At 50.9% G+C, this 23,437-nt stretch overlaps 2 protein-coding genes across 4 annotated transcripts in view; one reads left to right on the forward strand and one right to left on the reverse strand.

The window, feature by feature from the left end:
* The window catches only part of LOC119403918 (uncharacterized), a 177,857-nt gene that overhangs the window by 4,246 nt on the left and 150,174 nt on the right, over positions 1–23,437 (reverse strand). The window lies entirely within an intron of this gene.
* LOC119403876 (uncharacterized) lies at positions 17,431–20,117 on the forward strand. The gene is made up of 2 exons (XM_037670608.2): positions 17,431–18,940; positions 19,660–20,117. The coding sequence occupies exons 1-2, from the start codon at positions 17,537–17,539 to the stop codon at positions 19,954–19,956; spliced, it is 1,701 nt and encodes a 566-aa protein (XP_037526536.1). The 5' UTR covers positions 17,431–17,536; the 3' UTR covers positions 19,957–20,117.

A 23,437-nucleotide genomic window follows, 5' to 3' on the forward strand; every position in this document is an offset into this window, starting at 1 on the left:
CCTCACAGTCGCGATTGAAAGCTTGACGACTCCGATGAACGTCGCTGTCGAGCAACACGCGAAGCAGGGTCTGCCTCGTAAGAGGACTTCGTCTTGGCATCGTTTCAACCATGTGACTCGTTGCTCCAAGCCGCCGGTGTCGCGTCTGTAGTGCATGTGCAGGCACTTCAGCTGAGCTTAGCGGGCGACGCAGCCATAGACACATTAGATGCATCGGCGTCCGAGACCTGCATCGACGTCAGAAGGGACATGGTGCTGCAGGCTTGTCATGTGGCCCAAGCTGGCCTAGGGTCATGGAACGATGCATGTGAGATAAAAAAACTGAATCAATAAATAAGCATAGACGTCTATGTGTGAGCCCGATAAGACCGTTACAAGGTAAACAACACGGGTGACGTCTTCGCAAATTAAATGTGCATGCATGCGCGCGTTACAGTTCAACGAGTTACGCCCGCTATGAAAGAAGCATAAAAACAGACAAAGATACACGTGCGAAGACTTGCAGAAAGGTGGAAGCAGGTTTAGGAACACGCAATTTGCTCATGCTTCTAGAAAACAAAAGATACATGTTAAGGAAAGGGACTGGGCGGTATCGGCCACACCGAACACGTCATAATAATTTTGATGTCACGGGTGCAGAAGGCCCCGTCGAGCTTTCGTACGCCGTTTGCCTTCGAAATAACATAACTCCGAGTTGACCGACACCATTCAAATTTGGCCAAAAAGAAACTGCTGGGGTTTCACGTGCCAAAGCCACGATATGATTATGAAGCACACCGTAGTGGGATACTGCGAGTTACTTTCCTGGGATTCTTCTACACGCTGCTAAACTTAATTACACGGGCGTCTAGCGTTTTCGCCTCCATCGGAAATGCGACCGACGGTGTCGAATCCGCAGCCTTCGGGACAGCCGACGAGCACCGTACCATCGTGCCTCCGCGACGGCTTCACGGGGCCAAATCACCGGAAAGGGGGCCTTTCTTAGTCGGGAAGACAATTGGCCTTGCGCCCTGGCGACGTTCTATGTGCCGTTGATGGCATTTCAGTGTGATCGCTGATAATCATAGTCATGTTTTTTTCAAGGCAAGACACAGTCAGGTTGCGCGCGACAGTTAATGTCGCGAGAGCTTAAAAACAACAAAAAAAGACAAACGAACGAATCACGCCATTGTGAATAGTGAACGCGTCAATAAGTGCCGCTCTTGAGAGGGTCGAGAATAGGAAGACTCACCAGAAGCTGCGGATCGTTGATCGGCAGGTTTTCATGCTGTAGCACGAGGCAACGGAGAGCTACTCCCTCGCCAAGACGCCCGCACAAACGGCCGTATTGAGGGCTTTCGAGAAGGCGCCACTCGGCAAATCGAAGCGTTTTAACAGCTTTGTAAGTCTGGAAGTACCACATTAGTACCTTATAAGTCACGTCACGAGGGTCAGCCTCGCGATACTATAGTGGGCACGTCGGACGGTTCGTGGACGGGCACTGTCCTGTAGAGGACATTGTGGCAATAGTGCACCGCAAGTAACCTTCTCGGCTTCCGATGCGCACGTCCAGGTCCTTAGGGTTGGGGCAAGCAAACGGCAGCAAGCGGACAAAGGACTGCCTCGGAAACCAACACGGAGGCACTGAGATCGCAAGCAGGCTGCGCCCCAGAGGGGTGTCCATGAGAAGTCGTTTCAGGTCGATGTCGAGGCGAAAGTGAAACGAACTGACGTTCAGCTCGGCGATGCTATCCAGCGCGAAGAATAATTGTTGCAGGTAGTCGCGGCACCCGGCTCCCGCCTTCGGTCACGTCAGCATAGTGGGCCGCGGCGGTAAAAGCAGGAGACAGAGCTCGTGGATGCGTGCCCAGCTGTGTCGCCGGATCGCCTGCCATAAGGACGCCCATAAGAGCGTCTCTACCAGTAAGTCGACAGCGGCAAACGCGAACAGCTGTGTTGGAAGAATGAGCGCTCGATGCCGGCTGAGTACGTGCTGACTCAGTTCGACGCAGCTCCACCAGTTGTGGGACCTGTCGTGACGGACGTTGGCGCAGACGGTAGCGCAGGTCGTGAACGGCAATGATGGATCCGGCCCGTAGGGAAACGGAACGGAGGCCGGCAATTCGGATGTGAACGTGAACGCTTCCAGTTGGTCCAGCTGTTCATAAAGCCGGCGACAGTGCTCCAGAGTAGTCGAGAAGGTTCCACGCACGAAGTGAACGTGAAAATCGGTTAGATTCGGGCAGAAGACCAGAAGCTCCCAGAGAAGGTCGAAGTTGAGCTCGCCGCTCACCTCGACATACAGGTGACGACGGAGTCGACGAACAACTCGCAGGCTTCGACGAGCGATAACTCGAGGTGATGCAGGTACCAGAGTTGTTCCAGCATCCACTTCAGCAGTCTGCTTGGCTGGAGCGCGCAGCCAACGTAGCTCAGGCGCCGCAGTCTGTTATGCCAGGGCTCCCAACCCAAACTTCCTTACTTCGACAAGACATTCGAGCTGGTAGAATGTCTGACGCAACCAGCGTCAACATCGATAGACTGTCTGATGCAACCAGCGTCAACACCAGCTGATGCAACGAGGCGGGAGTCTTACGCAATCCCCGGCAACTCCGGGGATGCGTCTGACGCAACCGACGGAAATTTCTCACGCAACGTGCGCCAAGCCCTCTCCTCTACGGATCCGGTTCGAGCCAGTGACCAACGGCGGTTCCTGATTGGAGGCTTAGAACTACTGGCTGATGCAAGGACTCGGCCAGGGCTATAAAAGAACCAAGTTGCGCGGAGAGAGAGAGACAACGAACGAAGAAATCCCGGGTCGTCGTCACACCTCTGTGCGAGCCCTGTAAGCTGTCGGCCCCAGTGCCGAATATGTAACGCCTCTGTTTATATGTATATAAATTTGCCTTAACTCACCGTCGCCTTGATCGCTTCGTCTATCAGCTCTGCGTAGAAGCAGTCGCAAGCTGAGACACCCGATACTGTTATGCCAGGGCTCCCAACCCAAACTTCCTTGCTTCGACAAGGCATTCAAGCTGGTAGAACGTCTGATGCAACCAGCGTCAACACCCGCTTATGCAACGAGGCGGGAGTCTTACGCAATCCCCGGCAACTCCGGCGCTGCGTCTGACGCAACCGACGGAAATCTCTCCCGCAACGTGCGGCAAGCCCTCTCATCCGCGTATCCGGTTCGAGCCAGCGACCAACGGCGGTTCCTGATTGGAGGCTTCGAGCTCCTGGCTGATGCAAGCGATCGCCCAGGGCTATAAAAGAACCAAGCTGCGCGGAGAGAGAGACAGCGAGAGCAGAAATCCCGGGTCGTCGTCGCACCGCTGTGCGAGCCCGATAAGCTGTCGGCCCCAGCGCCGAATACGTAACGCCTCTGTTTATATGTATATAAATTTGCCTTAACTCACCGTCGCCTTGATCGCTTCGTCTATCAGCTCTGCGCAGAAGCAGTCGCAAGCTGAGACACCTGATACCCAACAGTGGATGGCAGCTGCGGGATCGGCCGGCGTCAGCTACCTCGATGCGGTGAGTGCCTGATGTTTTCCCTTCAATTCACCAGACTTCTCTAGCACAGGTTATCGTAGTTTAGAGAAGGTTGTATGAAACATTGGAGGGAGCTTTGATTGATTGGAGCCAAGTCTGAGCGCTTTGACACCAAAGTTAATGCGGCGGATGTAAACACGGCAGGTTGAGAATTGCTTGCGTGTCTATCTAGTAGACTTATAGAGGATACGGCAAGCAGATTCTAACGAGGGCAAATAGCAAGAGGCTAGTGTGAACGACGGAGAACCTTAAAGTGAAGGAACTCATCGAAATTTGTGAAGAACTCGACCTTACTCTGGGCCGTGCGAAGCGAAAGCGAGCGATACTTGAGATCATGCAGAAGGAGGGAGTAACGGCTGAGGAAGTCGATGAGGCCTGGGCGGATATCAAAGAACGCCTCGAGGAGGCCGAAAGACGAGAACTTCGTGAGCGTGAAGAGGCCGAAAGACGAGAACTTCGTGAACGTGAAGAGGCGGAAAGGCGAGAACGCCGCGAGCGCGAAGAAGCCGAAAGACAAGAGCGCCTCGAGATGAAAAGAATAGAATTGGCGTTCCGTCAGTGTTCGCAAGTGCCCAGCATAGCTTCTGCAACGGTTCAGGCCGTCGGGACCAACTGCCACCTTTCGTAGTAGGCGAGGACATGGCGATGTATCTCGTAAAGTTCGAACACGTCTGCGATAGAAATGGCATCGAGCGGTCTCTTTGGGCACAGAACCTGGTAGCTGTGCTTCCCGGAGAAGTATCCGACGTGATAACGTGTTTGTTGAGGGAGGCGTTTGAGAGCTATGACGAGGTTAAGGAGGCTCTCTTGATAAGATGTAAATTGTCACCCGAGGCTTTCCGGCAAAGGTTTCGGTATGAAAAAAGGGGGAATGAGTCCCACGTTGACTTCGCGTTTCGTCTTAAAGCCGATTTAATTGAATGGCTCAAGGGCGAAGATGTCTATGACGATCGCGATAAAGTGGTAGAGTGCATAGCATTGGAGCAATTCTACCGCTGTATCGAGGATGATGTCAAGCTTTGGCTGCAGGATAAGCTTGGAGAAGTACAGCTAAACAAGGCAGCAGAGTTAGCTGAAGAGTACTACACTCGTAGAAACTTGCACAGTAGGGCCGTGCGTGTTGAAAAAGCTGAGAGAAAAGAGGGCTTTTCAAAAAAATCTGATGACCGGAAACCTGCTCCGCACCGTAATTTCAGGAAAGACCCGTCTTTTACGAAGGAGACTGTGAGGGAAGGGCAAACGGAAGCGCAGAAGTCGAGTGAGCTTCCCAAAGAGCGCACTGATACTACACGGGCGTTTGAGTCACGGAAGCCGCTAATCTGTTACAATTGCAAAAAAGAAGGGCACATCGCGGTAAATTGTAAACAAAAGGTTGCTTTCGCAACGATCCGTGAATCAGAAAAGAACATGCGGTTGTTAGAACCGTAGATTCAGGAGATTAGTTTCAATGGGAAAACGTGTCGAGTACTTCGAGACTCAGCGGCAACTATGGACGTTGTCCATCCTTCATTAGTGTCTCCGAACGACTTGACAGGAGAATGTAAATGGATCAGGCAAGTCGCCGAGAAGCAGAGCACGTGCTTACCGATCGCTACGGTGATCATTGAAGGCTCTTTTGGTAAGCTTCACACCGAAGCGGCTGTCTGCTGCTCTTCCAGATTGTTTTCCTTATCTTTTTTCGAACAACTCGGAACAGCTTCGCAAAGAGCAGGGTAAATCGTTCTTTCCCAGTGTTGCGTACATGGCCCTCACGCGATCGCAAGCGCGGAAGCTCTCACAGGAACTTGATCTCGTTCCATATAGTACAACACCACCTGCAAAAACGGCCGAGCTGCGTGACCTTGGCAGCGAGTCGAGCGAGTCTCGGACGGAAAACTCTCGGGGTGGGTTACTCGAGCCGCCTGCAGCTGAAGCGGGTAGCGTCGTCTCCGTCGGCGGAGAAACCGAAGTGGCGCCGTTGGGCGAGGCGGGCAATACGCTCAAGCCTGTAGCTGAAAGTTGGTGTGAGCTGTCGAGGGTTGATCGAGCGACGCTCATTCGAGAGCAGCGTGAAGACGTCTCGATAAAAGCGCTAATGGAAAGCGTAAAATTGGGAGTAAAGAAAAAGAATGTTTCTTTTTTAGAGAAATCTGGGCTATTGTATCGTAGCTACACAGATGTACAAGGTCGCAAGTATGAGCAACTCTTGATACCGCAAAAGTATCGTCGCCAACTATTGGAACTTGCGCACGAAAACGCGTGGGCAGGGCATCTCGGCTTGAAAAAGACAAACGCTAGGATTTCCCTTGAGTTTTACTGGCCGAAATGCTGGAAAGATACCGAAGACTTTGTGCGCTCTTGAGACACTTGTCAGAGGGTGGGGAAATCCACGGACAAGTGGAAGGCGCCCATGAATCTTGTGCCAGTTATAACAATCTTTTCGGCGCCTAGTAATCGACATTGTTGGGCCCTTGCCGGAGTCAAGGCAAGGTTGTCGATACATCCTGACTGCCCTCTGTGTAGCAACAAAATTTCCAGAAGCGGTACCTCTTAGAGAGCTCAATTCTCCTCACGTCGTGGATGCCCTGCTCTCGATATTCGCGCGTGTCGGATTTGGTTCTGAAATTCAATGCGACAATGGCAGCGTCTTCACCAGTTGCCTTACCTCTACCTTTTGGATAAATGTAGAATCAAGGTGGTGCATAGTTCGATCCATCACCCGCAATCTAATCCGCTAGAGCGGATGCATTCAGTTCTGAAACGTATACTGAGAGCTCTTTGTCATGAGCTGGGACCGTTCCTCTAGATTTGTCATGCGACTGGGAAGCATGTATTCCTCCCGCTATGTTTGCTTTGAGATCTGCTCCTCATGAGAGCACTGGCTTTAGCCCTGCAGAGCTTGTATATGGCCGGAGCTTAAGAACACCATTGCGAATGCTACGTGAATCCTGGGAAGGATATAACTAGGACCCCAATGTATTTGCTTATGTTCTCAACCTCCTTCAGAGGCTCGCAAAAACAAAAGCGCAAGTATTGTCGAAAGAATACTACGACAAATCAGCAAAAAAACGTACCTTCGAAGTGGGAAGTCAGGTAATGTTGCTGCGGCCTTCCAAGAAGAACAAGCTGGAGGTTCATTGGGAGGGCCCCGCTAAAGTAATATCGAAGCTTTCCGATACCAACTACGAAGTGAAATTAGGAAAACGGTCTAACAACATTTATCAGAGCAACTTGATGAAACCGTACGTTCAACGTCAGGCGGTCGTAAATCTGCTTTTCAATGCTTCATAGGAGGAAGGAGCAGAAATTCTGACTTCTAGCGATGTAAGCGAAAGGGGTTCAGAGGGGATGTTGGAACAGTTGAACCTGGAGCCAAGGTTAAGTCAAGTCCAGAAGGAGGTCTTGAGAAGGATTGTTTCTGAGTTTAAAGACGTGTTTTCCAGCTGTCCCGGAAAAACGACGGTTATTAAGCACGACATCGAGCTAACATGTGAGGAACCAATCCGTAGTAAGCCATATCGATGTTCTCCTGTGCAGAAGCAGATCATGAAAGATGAAATCGATAGAATGCTTGAGTTGGGAGTCATACTACCGGGTGAGAGTGACTATACATCTCCTCTAATATTGGTTCAAGTGCTGGGAAAGGATCCTAGGCCATGCATCGATTATCGGCGCCTTAACGCCATAACTCGAGACCAGACCTATCCGATACCAAATCTAGAGGAAAGGGTGGAAACAGTGTCAAAGTCAAACTACATTTCCACGCTAGGCCTCGTGCGAGGTTATTCGCAGGTTCCCTTAACCCAGCGTGCTAGCCGATACGCCGCGTTCGTTTCTCCATTCGGAACGTATCATCCACTTATACTGAGTTTCGGACTGAAAAATGCGCCTTATTGCTTTTCGGGTCTAATGGACCGCGTTCTTAATGGCCTGTCCGAGTTCGCACTGCCGTATCTCGACGATATTGCCATCTTCTCGAACAGCTCGGAAGAACATGTCGAACATTTACGAGTCGTGCTGAACAAGTTGAAAAAAGCGGGTCTTACAGCGAAACCTGCTAAATGTCACCTAGGATGCGGCGAGGTATCTTACCTGGGACACGTGGGGCGTGGCCGGCGTAGCCCTTCAGAGATCAAGGGAGCCGCCGTCGTGAACTATCCAAAACCCAACCACAAAGTCTGAGATAAGGGCTTTCCTAGGGCTAGCGGGATACTATCAGCATTATGTGCAAAACTACTCTACCATTGCCAGCCCTCTAACTGACGCACTTCGAAAGTCGGAGCCAGTTAAAGTGATATGGGACTCAGAAAAAGAGAATGCGTTTTGCAAGCTGAAACAAGCCTTAACCGGAAAACCCGTTCTCACGGCGTCCGACTCTTCCAAGGGCTTTATCATTCAGTGCGACGCGAGTGATCACGGAATGGGAGCTATATTGTGCCAGGAAGATGACACTGGTCACGAAAGACCAGTTTAGTATTTAAGCCGAAACCCGAGCTGCTGGGAAGAGGCGTATAGTGCCTCTGAAACGGAATGTGCCTGCCTCGTGTGGGCCGTTCAAAAGCTGGCCTGTTATGTCTCCGGTTCGAAGTTTGTGGTCTAAACGTACCACTGTCCTCTAACCTGATTGAATAGCATGTCGTCCAAAAGCGGCCGGTTACTGAGGTGGAGCATGATACTCCAACAGCACAACTTGAACGTTCGTTACAAGAAAGGAAAGCTAAACTCGAATGCAGACGCACTGAGTCGCGCGTTCTAATCAGTGCCGTCTTCGGCTATCCTTTCGGTTTTTTCGTTGGAAAATTGGGGCAAAATTTTGTCCTCTTTGCGACCTCAGCTGAGCGCTTCCGTCCTGAGTGATCTCAAGGGGCCAACATTCTTTGAATTCTGTTTCATTGCGTTTGTTACACGTGTAAAAGTTTGAGTTCTGCTTTTAAGAGTTTTGGTGTCCCACATCTCGAGCGCTACAATGTGTACCCAGACTGCATAACGGGCTTTCGGCGAGGCAGGTCATCCGTTGACAACGTAATTGACCTCACAACCTTTGTCCAGCAGCAAAAGTGCCTCAAGCGCATATCACTGGCGCTATTTCTCGATGTGAAAGGGGCGTACGACAACGTAACACATGACGCGATCCTCGAGTCCTTCGAGGCTGTCGGAATTGGCGGTCCGATGTTTCAGTGGATCCGCGATTATTTGACGAGGAGGTCCTTCTTTGTGCAGACAGAAGATTGTCCCACTGCCAACCACTATACTTCCCGTGGCGTCCCACAGGGCGGGGTATTGAGCCCGACTTTGTTTAATCTTGTGATGGTCGGCATTCGTGAGCTTTTACCAAGTACTGCTCACATATCAATATATGCTGACGACATTTGCCTTTGGTCCTCGGCTGTGACCCGTCTTCAAGTGCGCGCAAAAGTCCAGCAGGCTGCCACCTTAACCTGCTCATATCTCCGCAAACAGGGTCTTTCTGTCTACCGAGAAATGTGCGTTGGTCGCGTTTACACGCAAGGCCATGACACCATATCCTGTTATTATCAACGGCCAAAATGTCTCGTACCAGAAGAACCATCGCTTCCTAGGTGTGATTATTGACAGGGATCTTTCGTGGAGCGCCCACTTCGTTTACTTGAAGAGAAGACTAATTTCCATCGTTCACATAATGCGGTTCCTCTGCGGGAAAACTTGGGGCACATCGATACGTTCCATGATGCAGCTTTACAGAGCACTGTTTCTGGAATTTTTACGTTACAGCATGCCGATGCTGGCCAATACATGCAAGACGAACATCCGCACCCTCCAAAGTTTGCAAGGCCAGGCACTACGCACGTGCTTAGGATTACCACGCTGCACCTCAACGCACGGGAAAATTACGATCGCAAGAGAGCATCCGATTCCAACATACGTCACTACTGACAATTTAAGAGCTCACATTAGACATCTCTGCCGAGTTCCCGGTCACCATATTGCTGCGTTGCCACTTCAGAGACCGCAAGCCATGTTTTCAAAGATTGTTTCGACTCATAGAGAATGCCTTCCGTCAGGCTTTACTCCAGCAGCAAGACCACTGTCGCCTCCGTGGTGCCTACAACAACCACAGGTACGCCTCACAATTCCGGGAATAACGAAGAAGAGCCGTCATTCGACAGTGGCTCTACGACAGGCGACATTGTCACTACTCAATGAGGAGTATGGCCAAAGGACACACATTTATACCGATGGATCAGTCTTAGCCGACAGCTCCACGGGTGCTGTTGTTATTCCGGCCTGCCAAGTGACTGTCAAGTTCAGGGTGTCACACAGGACGACATCAACAGCAGCGGAGCTTGCCGCCTTACGTGCTGCTATCCTTTATATCGCGGAAGCCCAGGCTCAAAAGTGGGCTGTCTTTTGCGACTCTAAGGCATCCCTTCAGAGTCTGCAATCAGCATTACGACGAAGGGTGCACGAGCAGTTAGTGAACGAAATGAGAGAAGCTCTTCACCAAGCTTTATCGAAGGGACATGACGTTGTGTTCCAATGGCTGCCGGGACATTGTGGTGTTGTGGGTAACAACCTCGCTGATGATGCTGCTCGGTCCGCCCACGAGGATGCCCAGACAATCCCAATACCCTTGTCGAGGACAGACACTGCAAGGGGTCTGCGCTCGTTCGCTGAAACCATGACGCAAACTTGGCTGAGTGACCCCAGTGTCTGGAACCGTCGCCTGCATGAACTAGACCCATCGAGGAAGCTCCAAGTTCCATCGCACCTCCCCCGCCGTGATGCAACTTTACTGTGCCGCCTGTGGTTAGGAGTAGCTTTCACGAAGGCGTACTCTTTTCGCATAGGAATGGCAGACACCTCAAAATGTGACTCGTGCAACAGCAACGAAACGACAGAACATCTACTGTGTTTCTGTGGACGTTTTGTGAACGAACGAAACGTTCTGCGCGATGCGCTGAACAAGTTAGACGACAGACCGTTTTCCGAAGAGAAGATCCTCAGATCGTGGCCCTACGCATCGCAGGCCAGCTAAGCGACGCGAGCATTACTGCTGTTTTTAAAATCGACCGGCTTAAACGACCGCTTGTAGGCATTCAATGGACAGGTGCATATGTACCCTGACAGTGCCTTCTTCCCTCTCCTTTCTTTCTTTTAATCCCTTAATCCCTTCCCCCCAGCGTAGGGTAGCAAACTGGACGCGCGTCTGGTTATCCTCCCTGCCTTTCCTTCATTTCCTTCCTCCTCCTCCTCCACATGTGCCTCTTGATATAGAGGGAACAAAATTTCGACAGAAACGTAGTAAGAATATATTATTCTATTTAGGTCTGGTGTTCTGTCGGATGACCGAGGGCATTTGCTTGTGTCGTGTGTTGTCTGTTGTCGGACCGTTCTTGACAAGTTGCAGAACGATCAACAAGTGCTGGTACCAAAGATCGTCAGAAGAGACGAGCAAAGCAAGTCGACGCATCCTGGCGACAAGCCACTGGAGCCGGGATCCGGCCTGGCGACTGGGATCTGTTAACGGAACGAAGCGTGGAGCCAAATGTCCCCACGGCCCTGGAGGTGAACCTGGATGGACCTGGCGAACGAGCGCGCCCGGCGTCCGAGCCACGTGGAGGCAGCTCGTCTTTCCGGCGCATTGTCTGGCGGCGGGGGTGCTGTTATGCCAGGGTTCCCAACCCAAACTTCCTTGCTTCGACAAAGCATTCAAGCTGGTAGAACGTCTGACGCAACCAGCGTCAACATCGATAGACTGCCTGATGCAACCAGCGTCAACACCAGCTGATGCAACGAGGCGGGAGTTTTACGCAATCCCCGGCAACTCCGGCGATGCGTCTGACGCAACCGACGGATTTCTCACGCAACGTGCGGCAAGCCCTCTCCTCTGCGGATCCGGTTCGAGCCAGCGACCAACGGCGGTTCCTGATTGGAGGCTTCGAACTACTCGCTGATGGAAGGAATCGGCCAGGGCTATAAAAGAACCAAGCTGCGCGGAGAGATAGACACAGCGAACGAAGAAATCTCGGGTCGTCATCGCACCTCTGTGTGAGCTCAATAAGCTGTCGGCCCCAGTGCCGAATATGTAACGCCTCTGTTTATATGTATATAAATTTGCCTTAACTCACCGTCGCCTTGATCGCTTCGTCTATCAGTTCTGCGCAGGAGCAGTCGCAAGCTGAGACGCCTGATACCCAACAAGTCTCACGCAGCGGCTGATTTGCGCGCACAACTTTGCCTGTTCGCAGGGGACACAGTTTCTGAGAACCAATTCGTTGACTGCGTACGGGTTTAGTGCGTCTAGTTGCTGGACCAAGTCAGACACCTCTTCGTTCATTCTCAACTGCACGGTGAGATCGTTCGCGCTCACAGCCATAGCGATCGTTCGTGCAAGCGGCTGCTTCTTGTTCGAGTGTCTAGTGGATGTGCTGGATTTGCGCGAAAAAAAATTGTCGAATCGACAGGCGCGCCTGTGGCGAATGCGCCTTCAAACAGATGTCTTAAAATATACCCGCACTCCATGGCCGTGACGTCATGAAGTGACGGCGGCGTTGCGCTCGAATCATTCTGATTTACTGCATATTAACGTGGCCCAGTTATGTGTAGATGAATACTCGTCAAAGCGTATTATGGGAAGCTGTGAACACGTGAACGACCAGATGTCAGCCTATAGTAGGGTACTCACGGGCTGCGAGGCGAAAATTAAGGGTTACGAAGTACACGTACGTTCGTTTCAAGCGTCAACAGTTGATGCGATGTCGGTGTCATTTTTACTTGAACGCTTATATAAGGGCCAACATTACCGTTAGCGGCCAGATTCGCAGCGACAGGACGCGTTTATCACGAGTGATTGATCACAGCAGTCGTTATAGAAAAAAAAAAGTCGCGTCTTTATCCGCTAGTACTGTACACAACCTGTCCCTATAGTGTAGCTACTGTGCAGTATTCATTACGGTGGTGTGCCGGCGGTTCCTTTCATTCTTTCAAGGTCATGCCGATCTGCCCAGAACTCAGTTCTTCAATTCGCGCAAACTGCCTTTTTATCGTGCGTAACCACGCAGTGTGTGACTGCTTCCACGTTCTAAAAGAACAATGCTTTCAATGGGACCTTGGAACAGTTTTTTTTTAATTTCCTTCAGCGTTTAAGCTATTGAGTTATGATATCGTTTGTGCCACAAGTTAAGCGACGCATCTGGTATGAAGGCTACTACAGGGAATCACATGTTAGCCTCCTTCTCAGCCCTGTAATTCCTCCTCGAGTCGTCGAGCGCGCAGCCATCGCTGGCGACGGCAGCGCGCTCGACGGGTGGAGCATCGCTTGCGTCTTCGTCACCTGCGCAATGAACTCTGGCAGTGCACGTTTACCTTGCCGAGGCGGATCACGGAGTGGTTGAGATCTGCTCCGGCAGGTGCCGCAACCCTACCAGTCATTCCCAATTTATCCTCCTGTCTTAGGGGGCGACGTTGCGCCCGCAGATGCGTCGATCGTGGCGTTGATCGGATAGCCCAGAGCACGAAGCTCAATGCACCGACTGGCTGAAGCGACTCCGCTGGCCAGTTGCAATACATACCTTACACGATGTCTCAACTTTAGAAGTAACCAGTAGAAATGATCTAATTTGATATGTCTCAAGTCACTGGGGAACCCCGAGTTTATATTGCAGCGATAGCCTGTCCACCCACGTGATTTCACGGTGGCGTACGGTTTCGCTCACGCGGTAAAGGGAGTCGATCACTGTTCGGCCGCGTAAGTTGGCCGATGCTGCACGTCCCACCCTCGCCGTCCAAGTGCTTGACTTAATTGACTTTTAAGGCGAATGCTTTAGCTGCCTCATCAAACGCGAAAATTGACAATCGTCGGCGTCAAAACGAGTGATGCCGAAAAATTCGTCGCGGGATGACGCCACATATATGGCAAAATGATTTACGTCTTTATTAATTCATTATGACGTCACATGACATTGTCGCTTAACAATAATATGGCGGATTTGACGTCCAAAACCAGGATATTGTCACGGGGTCGTGACGTCGACGAAGATAACAGCTGGCGTGGTCAAAATGAAACTCTTTATTTGGCCGAACTTGTGGCCGGGATATGAAAACTCAGACTACAGCAATACACGCTGTACACTGATAGCGGCGAACTGGGCGTCGGCAGTCGAACAACTGACAAGCGGTCAAGCGCGTCGGCTTTTATAGAGGTGCTATCGAACTTTCCAGCGATATCGCTGGTGGCGGCGTTATCTCTCGACAAAGCTGGAACATTCGCGTGCGGCGCGCAACCTTAACAAAACGATCTATTACAATCGCGAAGCTTCTCGAACACTGCTTCGCGGACAGCGTCGAGCGTTGATAACCGTGCTTGCTCGTCAAACCCGAATACATCAAAATAAAACAAGAAGTGGGCGTGGCAGTATGATTATGAGGGACGCAGTAGTGGATGGCTCCAGAACTTTGGACCACCAGGGGTTCTTTCGCGTGCATATAAATATGATAATGTCGCTCGATCAAAGGTTGACGGATCACGGAGGCACTGCAGAACGAGGTGAGGTGTACAAATCTTCCACAACTTCAACCTTATTATTTTTCTGGTACAGAGTATAAACGTCCTCCGTGACTGAAAGCTTCCGCCAGCAACTTGATCGCACCCAGGAGGCGTTGTACGTAGCAGTTCGACAACAGCAGACATTTTTAGTACAAAAGTAGAACATAAATTTGACGCTATGAGATATACGCTTTATGACAGATTATGCAACATTCAACAACGGACATCGTTGAGCCTTTGTGGCACAAATACCGAGGCAAGAAAACAAAACATGGTCATTTTTATATGCATTGTTGTATATGAATATACAGGGTGCCCCAGGTATCTCTAGCCAGAGTTTAAAAATAGGCCGATGCACGGAGACAAAACCGGGACATGTCGCTAGCGTCGTCACTCTATGACGACGCTACCGAATGAGTGTTGCTGACTATGGCATCGAGTAAGTCACCCTAATTTTTATATTCCGCTTGATTGTCTAATTAGGCATCTTTAATTAATTAACTGTTGAAGCAAGAAACCTGGCCAAAACATTCCAATGAGAAAGTTGTAGATCGGTTCGCACGAGATTCGACTAGACAGTTTGTGTTTTGACATCTATTAAGTATTAGTTTTTTTCTGTTTACTACAGATGCCCACGAAACAAAACAGAAAAATGACATGCCCGCTTGCGCGCCTATGCTAAAGTGACTAGACGTCGCGATTTAGGCGGTACAAATCCCGGTTTTGCGGTTGGGGTCCCGCTGTCCCCCCAACCTGCTTGCCGGACGGTGTTTTGTCCCGCTTTCGGCCGAAAGGCGGCTCGCAGTCCCGGTCAGCTAGCTCGGCCACCACACCCCATTGCTATACTATGCTATTTTTACGTGTGAAGCAGAGCACGGAGACAATGCACAATAGGAAGACACGGAACGACACGAACACACGTGCCTTGTCTCCATGCGCTGCTTCACACATAAAAATGAACTGTCATATCATGCTCGAGCGAGAATCAAACCCAGGCCTTATGTATGGCAAGCAGGTCTTCTACCACAGAGCCACACTATTGCTTCAAACTGCTTCGCAAAAAACACAACATGAATCTCATGTGGTGGGATGAGTCTCCTAAACGCATGCGATATTGCGTGGCAGAAGCGCAGAATCGCACCAGGCGTCAAAATATTTGAATTCCAGAACGAGCGGGTGTTTTGAAGGCCCACTCATTACAAATGGCTCAGGCATATTTAATTATCGTCATCAGCAAAAGCATCAACAAAGTGAGCAGCTTCGTAGGTTCGCGTGTTGCCTTACGGAGTAGTAGTGGGCCCTTCACTCATTCGGAAGAGGAACAATTCTGGCGGAGTGGGCAGATCGCAACTCCACTTACAGTGGACATTCTAGGAGAGTTTGAAATGGTCATTGTTGGGCGCACAGACATTCGTCTTCTTGCGGCACGGTTGAGGCATGCACCGAGAACCGAAGCTAGGCTAGCAATTGAGAAGGCGAAGCTCAAGCGTCCGCGATCCCCCGTCCCTCTTTGGAGTCTGCGAAATATGGTCACTTTAGCCTATGCGCGCCATGATTGCAATGTTCCAGCGGCCGTCCCCGGAACGCTGTTTTCGGGTTGAAATCGACGTGGCGTCTTTCATGTTTTTTTCCAGCGTTCGTCAGCCAGTCCGAACATCATTTTTATCCTGCAAACTGTCATAAGTGTAAGGGACATAACTTTGAAAAAAAAAAGATGACAGTGATATCGTTGCTTAATGAAACGTAATATTTTAATGCTTGTCGCATGTACAGCTGGAACCCCCACACCCCCGGTGTGGGTTGGAAATGTGAGGCGGTAAAGGCACCATTCTCTTGCCTTTGGGCACGCAGTGGTTTTAGGGGTTCCTTTAAGGCGTGTTCCTTTCCAAGTAACAGTCGCATGAGCACCTTTGCATACACTTTTTCCACCGCCCCCAGGCAAGCTTGTCCAGCATGACCAGCCTTAAGCACCTGTGCCTTCTGACGTCGGGGTGGCTGTCGCATGAGGATGCATCGAGGTACGTGTTTGACTTCGCCTGGCCGCATGCGTCAGCTGAAGTGCCTGCACCTGCACTACCTGTGCGGCTCCGAGAAGCAAGTCACGTGGGTACAAGGAGGATCACGAGATGACGTCCTGTTCCTAGGCCGTCCCTGCTTCGAGTGCTGCTCGAAGGCGACGTACAGTACAGTAGCATCCGTCTTTGTAGAGCGCGCGATCAGCCGGCCTCGCTCTGGGGAGCGACACCGTGCGGCGGTTGCGGGTACCACTGGAAACAATCCGCGCTCCAATCCGCGATGTGGACGGACTTGCTGTGGACTTGTACAGGTCTACATTTAAGCCGTACGTATTCGCCACATCCGTGCAACGGGCCTCAGTTCTGGCCGACCGCACGACCTCGATCGCTGGAATCACGGACCGTTTCACTCTACACTGTTAGATTTCATATATGAAGCAAATCTGAATGTACACTTTGTAGCGAAGCGTTCGTAGTCAGTAATGGGTCGTCCTCTCGAGCGCCTTCTAATGGGTCGTCCTCTTCTCTGAGAGCACGCCCCTCGTGCTGACAGTCTGCCCCGCCTTGTCTGTCGCTGTCGTGCATCGTCGCCGAGAGCCCGCTAATAAACGACTTTGCAACTTGAACATTTTTGAAACAGCTCAACGACGACGCGGACGAAGAGAATAGAAGCACAAACCACGGCGCTGACTCGCAACTGCATGTTTATTAAAAGCATATGAAAGAAAGCACACGAAAAAATGTTCGAGTACCGTCACAAACTAGCCCAGCTTTCAATCTTACTGAGTGTATACTTCTGATACCGTGAATTACTGTGCCTAAGGGCAGGCTTCCGAAACAAAAAAATTACAAGATATGAATATTCTCGAGCGGGGATGTCGTTGGAGCCAGCGTTTGGAAGCGCGGTCTTGTCTTCTTCATGGGAGCAGGCTGCCTTGAAGGTTTCGAGAATGTTCACACTGTTCGAGAATATTCACCCCTTCAGGCCCCCACCTTCTCCTGAACATCTGCCTGGTTCGGATTTCGAGACGAGATAGAATTACGAGGGTAGTTTGAGGCTCGAAGCGATGAGAAGCCGTCGGACAATTAAGGGAAGTCGCTGCATGCAGAGAACAGTGTCGGAGAGTTAATATGGAAAGTCAAGTGACGTTCCACTCTAGCAGCATTTCTGCGTGTTGTTTTTAATGCGCACATTGAAAACAGCGCCCGATAACTAGGCTGAATCTTTGCTGTTTCATGCTTTCGCCGCTTTGAACGATATGCTTTCCGGAGCGTCCGTGTACAGATAACTGGGCCACGTTCCTTAAGTGTAAATCACGTGATTCGATCGAGGGCAACGCCACCGCTAATATGTGAAGTCAAGTAGACGTCAGCACTGGCGCATGCTCTGTCACGTCTGTTCAAAGAGGCATCCACCATAAGTGGCACCCGCCAGAGGTGCACACCCACTAGCCACTCGATCAAGTGGCAGGCTTTCGCATGCACAATGGTCCGGAACGCAAGACAGGCGACCGTGCATCTCGGTATGAACGAAAGGGTGTCTGACTTGGTCAACCGACTGCGATACCCTGAAGCCGTCGGTGAATTGGTCCTCAGTAACTGCATCGCCACCGAACCGGCAGAGCTGTGCAAGCAACTCGGCCGCTGCGCTGCGCTGCGTTTCCTGCGCTGCGTCTCCAGCGTGCTACGGCCTAGCCAGCTGCTCCAGTTGACGCTGGAGAAACTCCCACGCCTTGAGCGACTCGAATTATCGCTCGTCGTCGACGCGGTTGTCGACTCCGAGATCGGCAACGTGCGCAAGATGGCGTCGCAGAGCGAGGGTCTCACTCCGTCCCACGACCTACGTCAAATGTACGTCGAAGTAGGTGGCGACCGTAACTTCGAGCTCCTCCGGGAGCTTCTGATGTTCTACCCAAAACTAACCCAACTGCACGTTCACTTCGTGCGGGGATGCTTGTCGGAGGCCGTGCTGCGGTGTTACCGCGTTGTGGAAAAGCTCCCTGGGCTGGAAAAGTACACCTTCACTTCCGAACTAGCGGCCAGCCTTCCGACTCCGGATGTGCCAATGTTTTCGCGAGCATTAAGGATCTCCGCAGCCATGTGCGACAACTTCTGCCACGAAAGGTCCAGTGCCTCGAACAATATCTTTGAAATGAACAAACTAGTGAGATCGGATCGCGCCAGAATTTTTCCGTCGCAGTTGGTAGTTCTTGCCGTTTACAATGAGCTCACGGTAGGGTACTTCCGCTTGGTGAGCAGCCGAAACGTCTGGGCAAATGTCCGTGAACTCTGTTTCCTGCTGCTCCCGCCAGATGCCTGCATCGAATTTTACCCGACGGTAGGCACCGTGTTCCGCAAAGACCTCAACAAGCTCTTCTACGTCCTGCGTCAATGCATCGCAGAGCTTAACCTGAGTTCGTTTCACTTTCGCCTCGATTTCGACCTCGCCTCACTGCTCGGGGACAGGCTGCCTAATCTGAACGCGTTCTCGGTCCCACCATGCGCGTTTCCGAGCCAGTCCGCCGTGCGTCGTCTTGAGGCCATTTGCCCCAGGCTCCGAGACCTGGACGTGCGCCTCGAAAAGCGGCGAGGTCACTTCCGGTGCCGCTCGTGCGAGCTTCTCAGAGACCAGCCACCATCCCGCCCGGCCGCCTCGTCGTCGTCTCGGAATTGCGGCATCGCCAGGCTGACCCTTTGCGGCGTGCCGTCTAACGTTCTACAGTGGTTCGTCGACTGTTACAGAGCTGCGGTTAAGCTTCGACTGGCCGAGTGGTGCCTTGTGGAGAACCTGCAATGCAGAGATTTGTTCCGGCTTCTGGGCGACAACAGCGCTATCCACTGCCTTGTGCTGAAGCATCAACACCTGCCGATCAGCGATGAGCATCTTCAGGTGAGTCGGCTTATTTCTGAAGCTAGAAAGGTTCGGCACTGTCGAAGCACTGCCGACTTGCCGAAAATTGATCTAACCTTAAGCTACAGGGTGTGGGCAGAGTGGGTCATGTAACAAATGGCTGTTAGGGCGGGTAGCGCGATGGCAAGATAACTTCTGGTCATTTAGAGTAACAGACTGGATTCCAAGAGAAGGCAAGCGCGCGAAGGGGAGGCAAAAAAAAAAAGTCAGGTTATCAGATGAGATCAAGCAGTTTCCGGGGTTAACGTGGCCGCAGCAAGCACGGGGCTGGGTTGATTGGCGAAACATGGGAGATGCTTTTTGCCCGGTAGTAGCCCTTACAAAAATAGATTTAGACAGTATATAGATTGTCTAGAAATGGGTTTAGACAGTCTATAGACTGTCTAAACCTATTTTTGTAAGGGAGGCGTTATCATGTTTACGATAACTTGCCAATGGCGCTCTAATTTTTCTCTTGCGTCTTCTTTTTCGCTGTCGAAGACTTCTAGCGGAAAAGTCGCGAAACACCTCTCAATCTCGGAGGCCTTCCTTCTGGCGATGCCGTTTGTACCGGCCCCTACCAAAATCCTACCGAAACGCCAGAGGGCAGCACAGGAATACGCAAGAAAGGCGGATTGTTCCTTTCTTTGTAACATTCAAACCGCGCACACGCTCCAGCACTCCTGTGCCTGCTGATCTCGCGTTTTCATCGCCCACAGGCCAGCCTGTCCCGTTTGACCAGCCTGCAGCACCTGTGCCTGCTGACGTCGATGCAGGTCTCGGACGTTGACGCGACGAAATTCGCGCATGAGATCGCCGCCCATGCACGTGGGCTGAAGAGCGTGCACATGCACTACACGCGCGACGACGCAGAGTCCGAGAAACGGGTCACGTGGTTAAGAAGACGGCGCAAACTTGAGCTATTGCTGGACCGTCCTTGCTTTGGGTGTTGCTCGACGGCTACTTTCATCGGACTAATGAAACCAGTCAACCGCAACTGCGACTTGGACCTGTAAGCCGAATTGACGAATACACGTGTTAGTATTAAAATATTCCTCAATCGTCACATCCGACATTAAAACATTATGCATGTTTCCTCAACATTCACTTCTGGTTTTAAATCGTTATGCTGCTCCGACGCTTTTTTATAAGTCGACTTTCTTTCGGGGATTCATTTTTTTTTAGAAAGTGGGATGACGGTGCTGCGCGATGGTTGCTGCGCGATGCTGTGCGTTTGGTACTTTCCGCAGGAATAAAGATTTTATGTAGCTTATGTGCTTTCTTGAAATAAACCAGAAGAACGTTAGCGCTCAGATTTCCTTTTTTTCGTTGTCTTGCGCTAAGTGACCTTAGTTTCATGGTCACTACAATGGTACGCAGAGCTGCACGCCAAAATGTCGCGCAAGTCAATGCACTTAGCTTCGAAGCCGCGCAGTGATTCTTTTGTGGCGTGAGCGAAAGCGTACGTCACCGTAACGGTCACGTGGGCGGGCAGGCTATCTTTGCAAAACGCAGTCGAGATTCCTCAGTGACTTGATACATATCTATTGGTGACTTGTGAAGTTGAGACGTCGTGTAAGGCATGTATGGCAACTGGCAAGAGGCGTCGCTTCAAGCAGTCGGTGCATTGAGCTTCGGGCTCTCGCCATCTGATCAACGTCAGGATCCACGTGACTGCGACCGTAACGGCACCCCTTGGGACAATACCACATTGTTCGTGTTAGCGCTTCTCAGAGATCGTTCTCAAGTATGCTTTGTTTGTTCGCATACTCCTTGGCGTATACAGGTTTTTGTCGTATGTAGACCCTTGCAATTTTTTAAGAGTATCGGAGGGAAGTGCAGGACATCGTAGCGTCTAATTTTCTCGAAAGGTAACGAGATCTGCCGGTGATGCGAAAGTGGACCAAGCAGGCTCAACCGCGAACGCCGTCCGCTTCGCTGTTTACTTCAACATATCTTTAAGTAAACAGCGCCTTACAACGAAGCACTTGGGAGAAATGGTCAAGAGTATGCGCATACGCGCTATGCGCAGCCAAGTGCAAGTGTCCTCTGTCCTCTGCTGTGCTGTTCTGCTAGGCGCACTCGATATCGGTGCTTGCTGCTGCGTAATCAGTCCCTTTGTTTAATTTTCTTTTATGAATGCCATACACATTCACCTGGAAAGCGTGAGCGTCGAGGAGGCCGAGACTACGCCCACTGATGTCGCTCTTTTCGGTCATTAACGTAGCAGGCGGCGCTCGCAGTTCAGTCTGCTTTGTGCGCTTGCGCGTCGGCACATCTCGTTACTTTTCGAGAATATTAGACGCTACCATATCCCGCGATACTGTTACGAAATTGCAAGGGTGTACTGTAGGCCGCAAAAGTTTGCGGGATGTGCAGCGCGTGGCGGAGCGACAGAAAACTGCATTGCTGCGTCACCTACCGTGATGCGGCGGGTGTTGAGGCTATCGGCCGCAGCCTCCGCGATTATACCCGGCAACGGCACGTTGTCTAAACGCGCCGTCGCTAATCGCCGAGGCCGATAGCCTCAACACCCGCCGCATCACGGTAGGTGACGCAGCAATGCAGTTTTCCGTCGCTCCGCCACGCGCTGCACATCCCGCAAACTTTTGCGGTCGACAGTACAACGGAATGAAAGGGAGGTGCGGTAGTGTAGCGGGACCTGTAGGAGCAGGTCTCAAGCATTCTGTGATCCCCTTTGGCAGGGCACTGTCGCTGGGTTCTACGACACCTTATAACGGCGCTCTGTCGAAGCGGATCAAGCAAGCAACCGTCCGTACAATTCGCGGTAGAAGCCAACGACCGCTTGCCTTCCTCTGGGCTTCAGGAACGCGTTTGATGCCGTGCGTAGATACCTTTGCGAAACAAAAAGAATACGACTTTGCATTCCCACTTGTATAAGTATTCTTATAATAGTTATGACTTGAAAAAAAAAAGAAAATAGAGAAAAGTTCTTCTTCTTATTATTATTCTTATAATAATTATTATTCTTATTTATTTCTATGCGGGACAACGTTAATGTGTCTGATCTGAATGTTTGAAAGCCAATTATTTCACTCTTTCCTTGTTGCGAACGGTTTTATTTATTTTTATTATCAACATTCAATACTCAAAATACATTAAAAAAATAAGATCAATTCTTGTCCAATCCCCCGGAGTGGATGTGAGGCATGTGGCAGAGGGTAAAACAATAACTTGCCTTGCTTGGACAGCCTGATAAAACGCCAGGGTAACAGACTTGCATTTGGCGTATTCGGAAAGGGCACATACACACGGGCATGTACCTTAACTTCAATTCAGTGCACCCATCCAGTCACAAAAGGTCAGCGGTTACTTCCCTTGTACGCCGGGCAGATAAAATGTGCTACACCGCGGAGGACCGAGCGGCGAACTTGGCTACCACACGCCGTGACCTGTCGTCTTCGGGCTACCCCAGTTCGTTTATACGGACTGTCCGAAATCTCCTAGCTGATCCAGCGCCACAACAGCCACAGCGACAAGTTAGGAAAAGGATTCCTGTGCCACACGTCCCCGGCGTAAGCGAAGGTCTGTCCCGTATCTTTCGGTCGTACGACGTCGACATCGCACATGTTTCTACGCGCAAGCTCAGGCAATCTTTGGTGATGGTAAAAGATAAGCTCGCGAAAAACAAGTCTCCTGGTGTCGTATACAGGATACCTTGTGCTGATTGTGGACATGTGTACATTGATGAAACCGGCGATTTCGAAAAAAAGAATAAAGCACTGCAGCACAAGAACGACGTCAACAAGGAACACGTGGCAACAAACGCGTTGGCTGAGCACGTAGTTTCCACGGGCCGTGTCATCAGCTGGGGCAACGCGATCATAATTGGCAAAGAAAGAAACAAGACGGCGAGGCTCTACCTGGAATACCTTCATATTCAAACAGCGGCGCACGCGCTCAATCGCAACTCGGGCAATCTGCCCCCGATGTACACACGTTGGTGGCGTCACATCGGCAAGCGTATTTAATCTGCCTCCGTTTAAATAAATTATTCATTGTGAACAAGGTCCCCGCAGCGGGACCGAAACGTCTTTGTGTGTGTGTTCTTAACGATTGGTCGGCGCTTGGCCATAAACTTTCCCGACCAGACTGGTTTCCATTGAACCCTGGACTTGATTTGTGACTTGTAACGTTGAGACAGCTTGTAAGGCTTGTATGGCAACTAGCGAACGGTGTCGCTTCAGCCAGTCGGTGTATTGAGCTTCGTGCTCTCGCTATCGGATCAACGCCAGGATCCACGCATCTGCTGCCCTGAGGTCGCCACCGAAAACAGGGTTACCGTTGGGTAGATTTGAAAGGGAGCCAAAACTCAAGGTAAATGTAGTCAAAGTAGCCATGCCATTTAATTTTAGCGCCTAATTTGTAGCCAAATAGGAAAAGAAATGTGATGTTACGTGAAGAGATGTTTGTATTCAACAGTAAATATTATTTCCCTCTGGCTTGGTTAAGCTGCAGTTAAGCTTTGAATAAATT

The sequence above is a fragment of the Rhipicephalus sanguineus genome, chromosome 1 (genome assembly GCF_013339695.2).
Source record: "Rhipicephalus sanguineus isolate Rsan-2018 chromosome 1, BIME_Rsan_1.4, whole genome shotgun sequence".
NCBI lineage: Eukaryota > Metazoa > Arthropoda > Arachnida > Ixodida > Ixodidae > Rhipicephalus > Rhipicephalus sanguineus.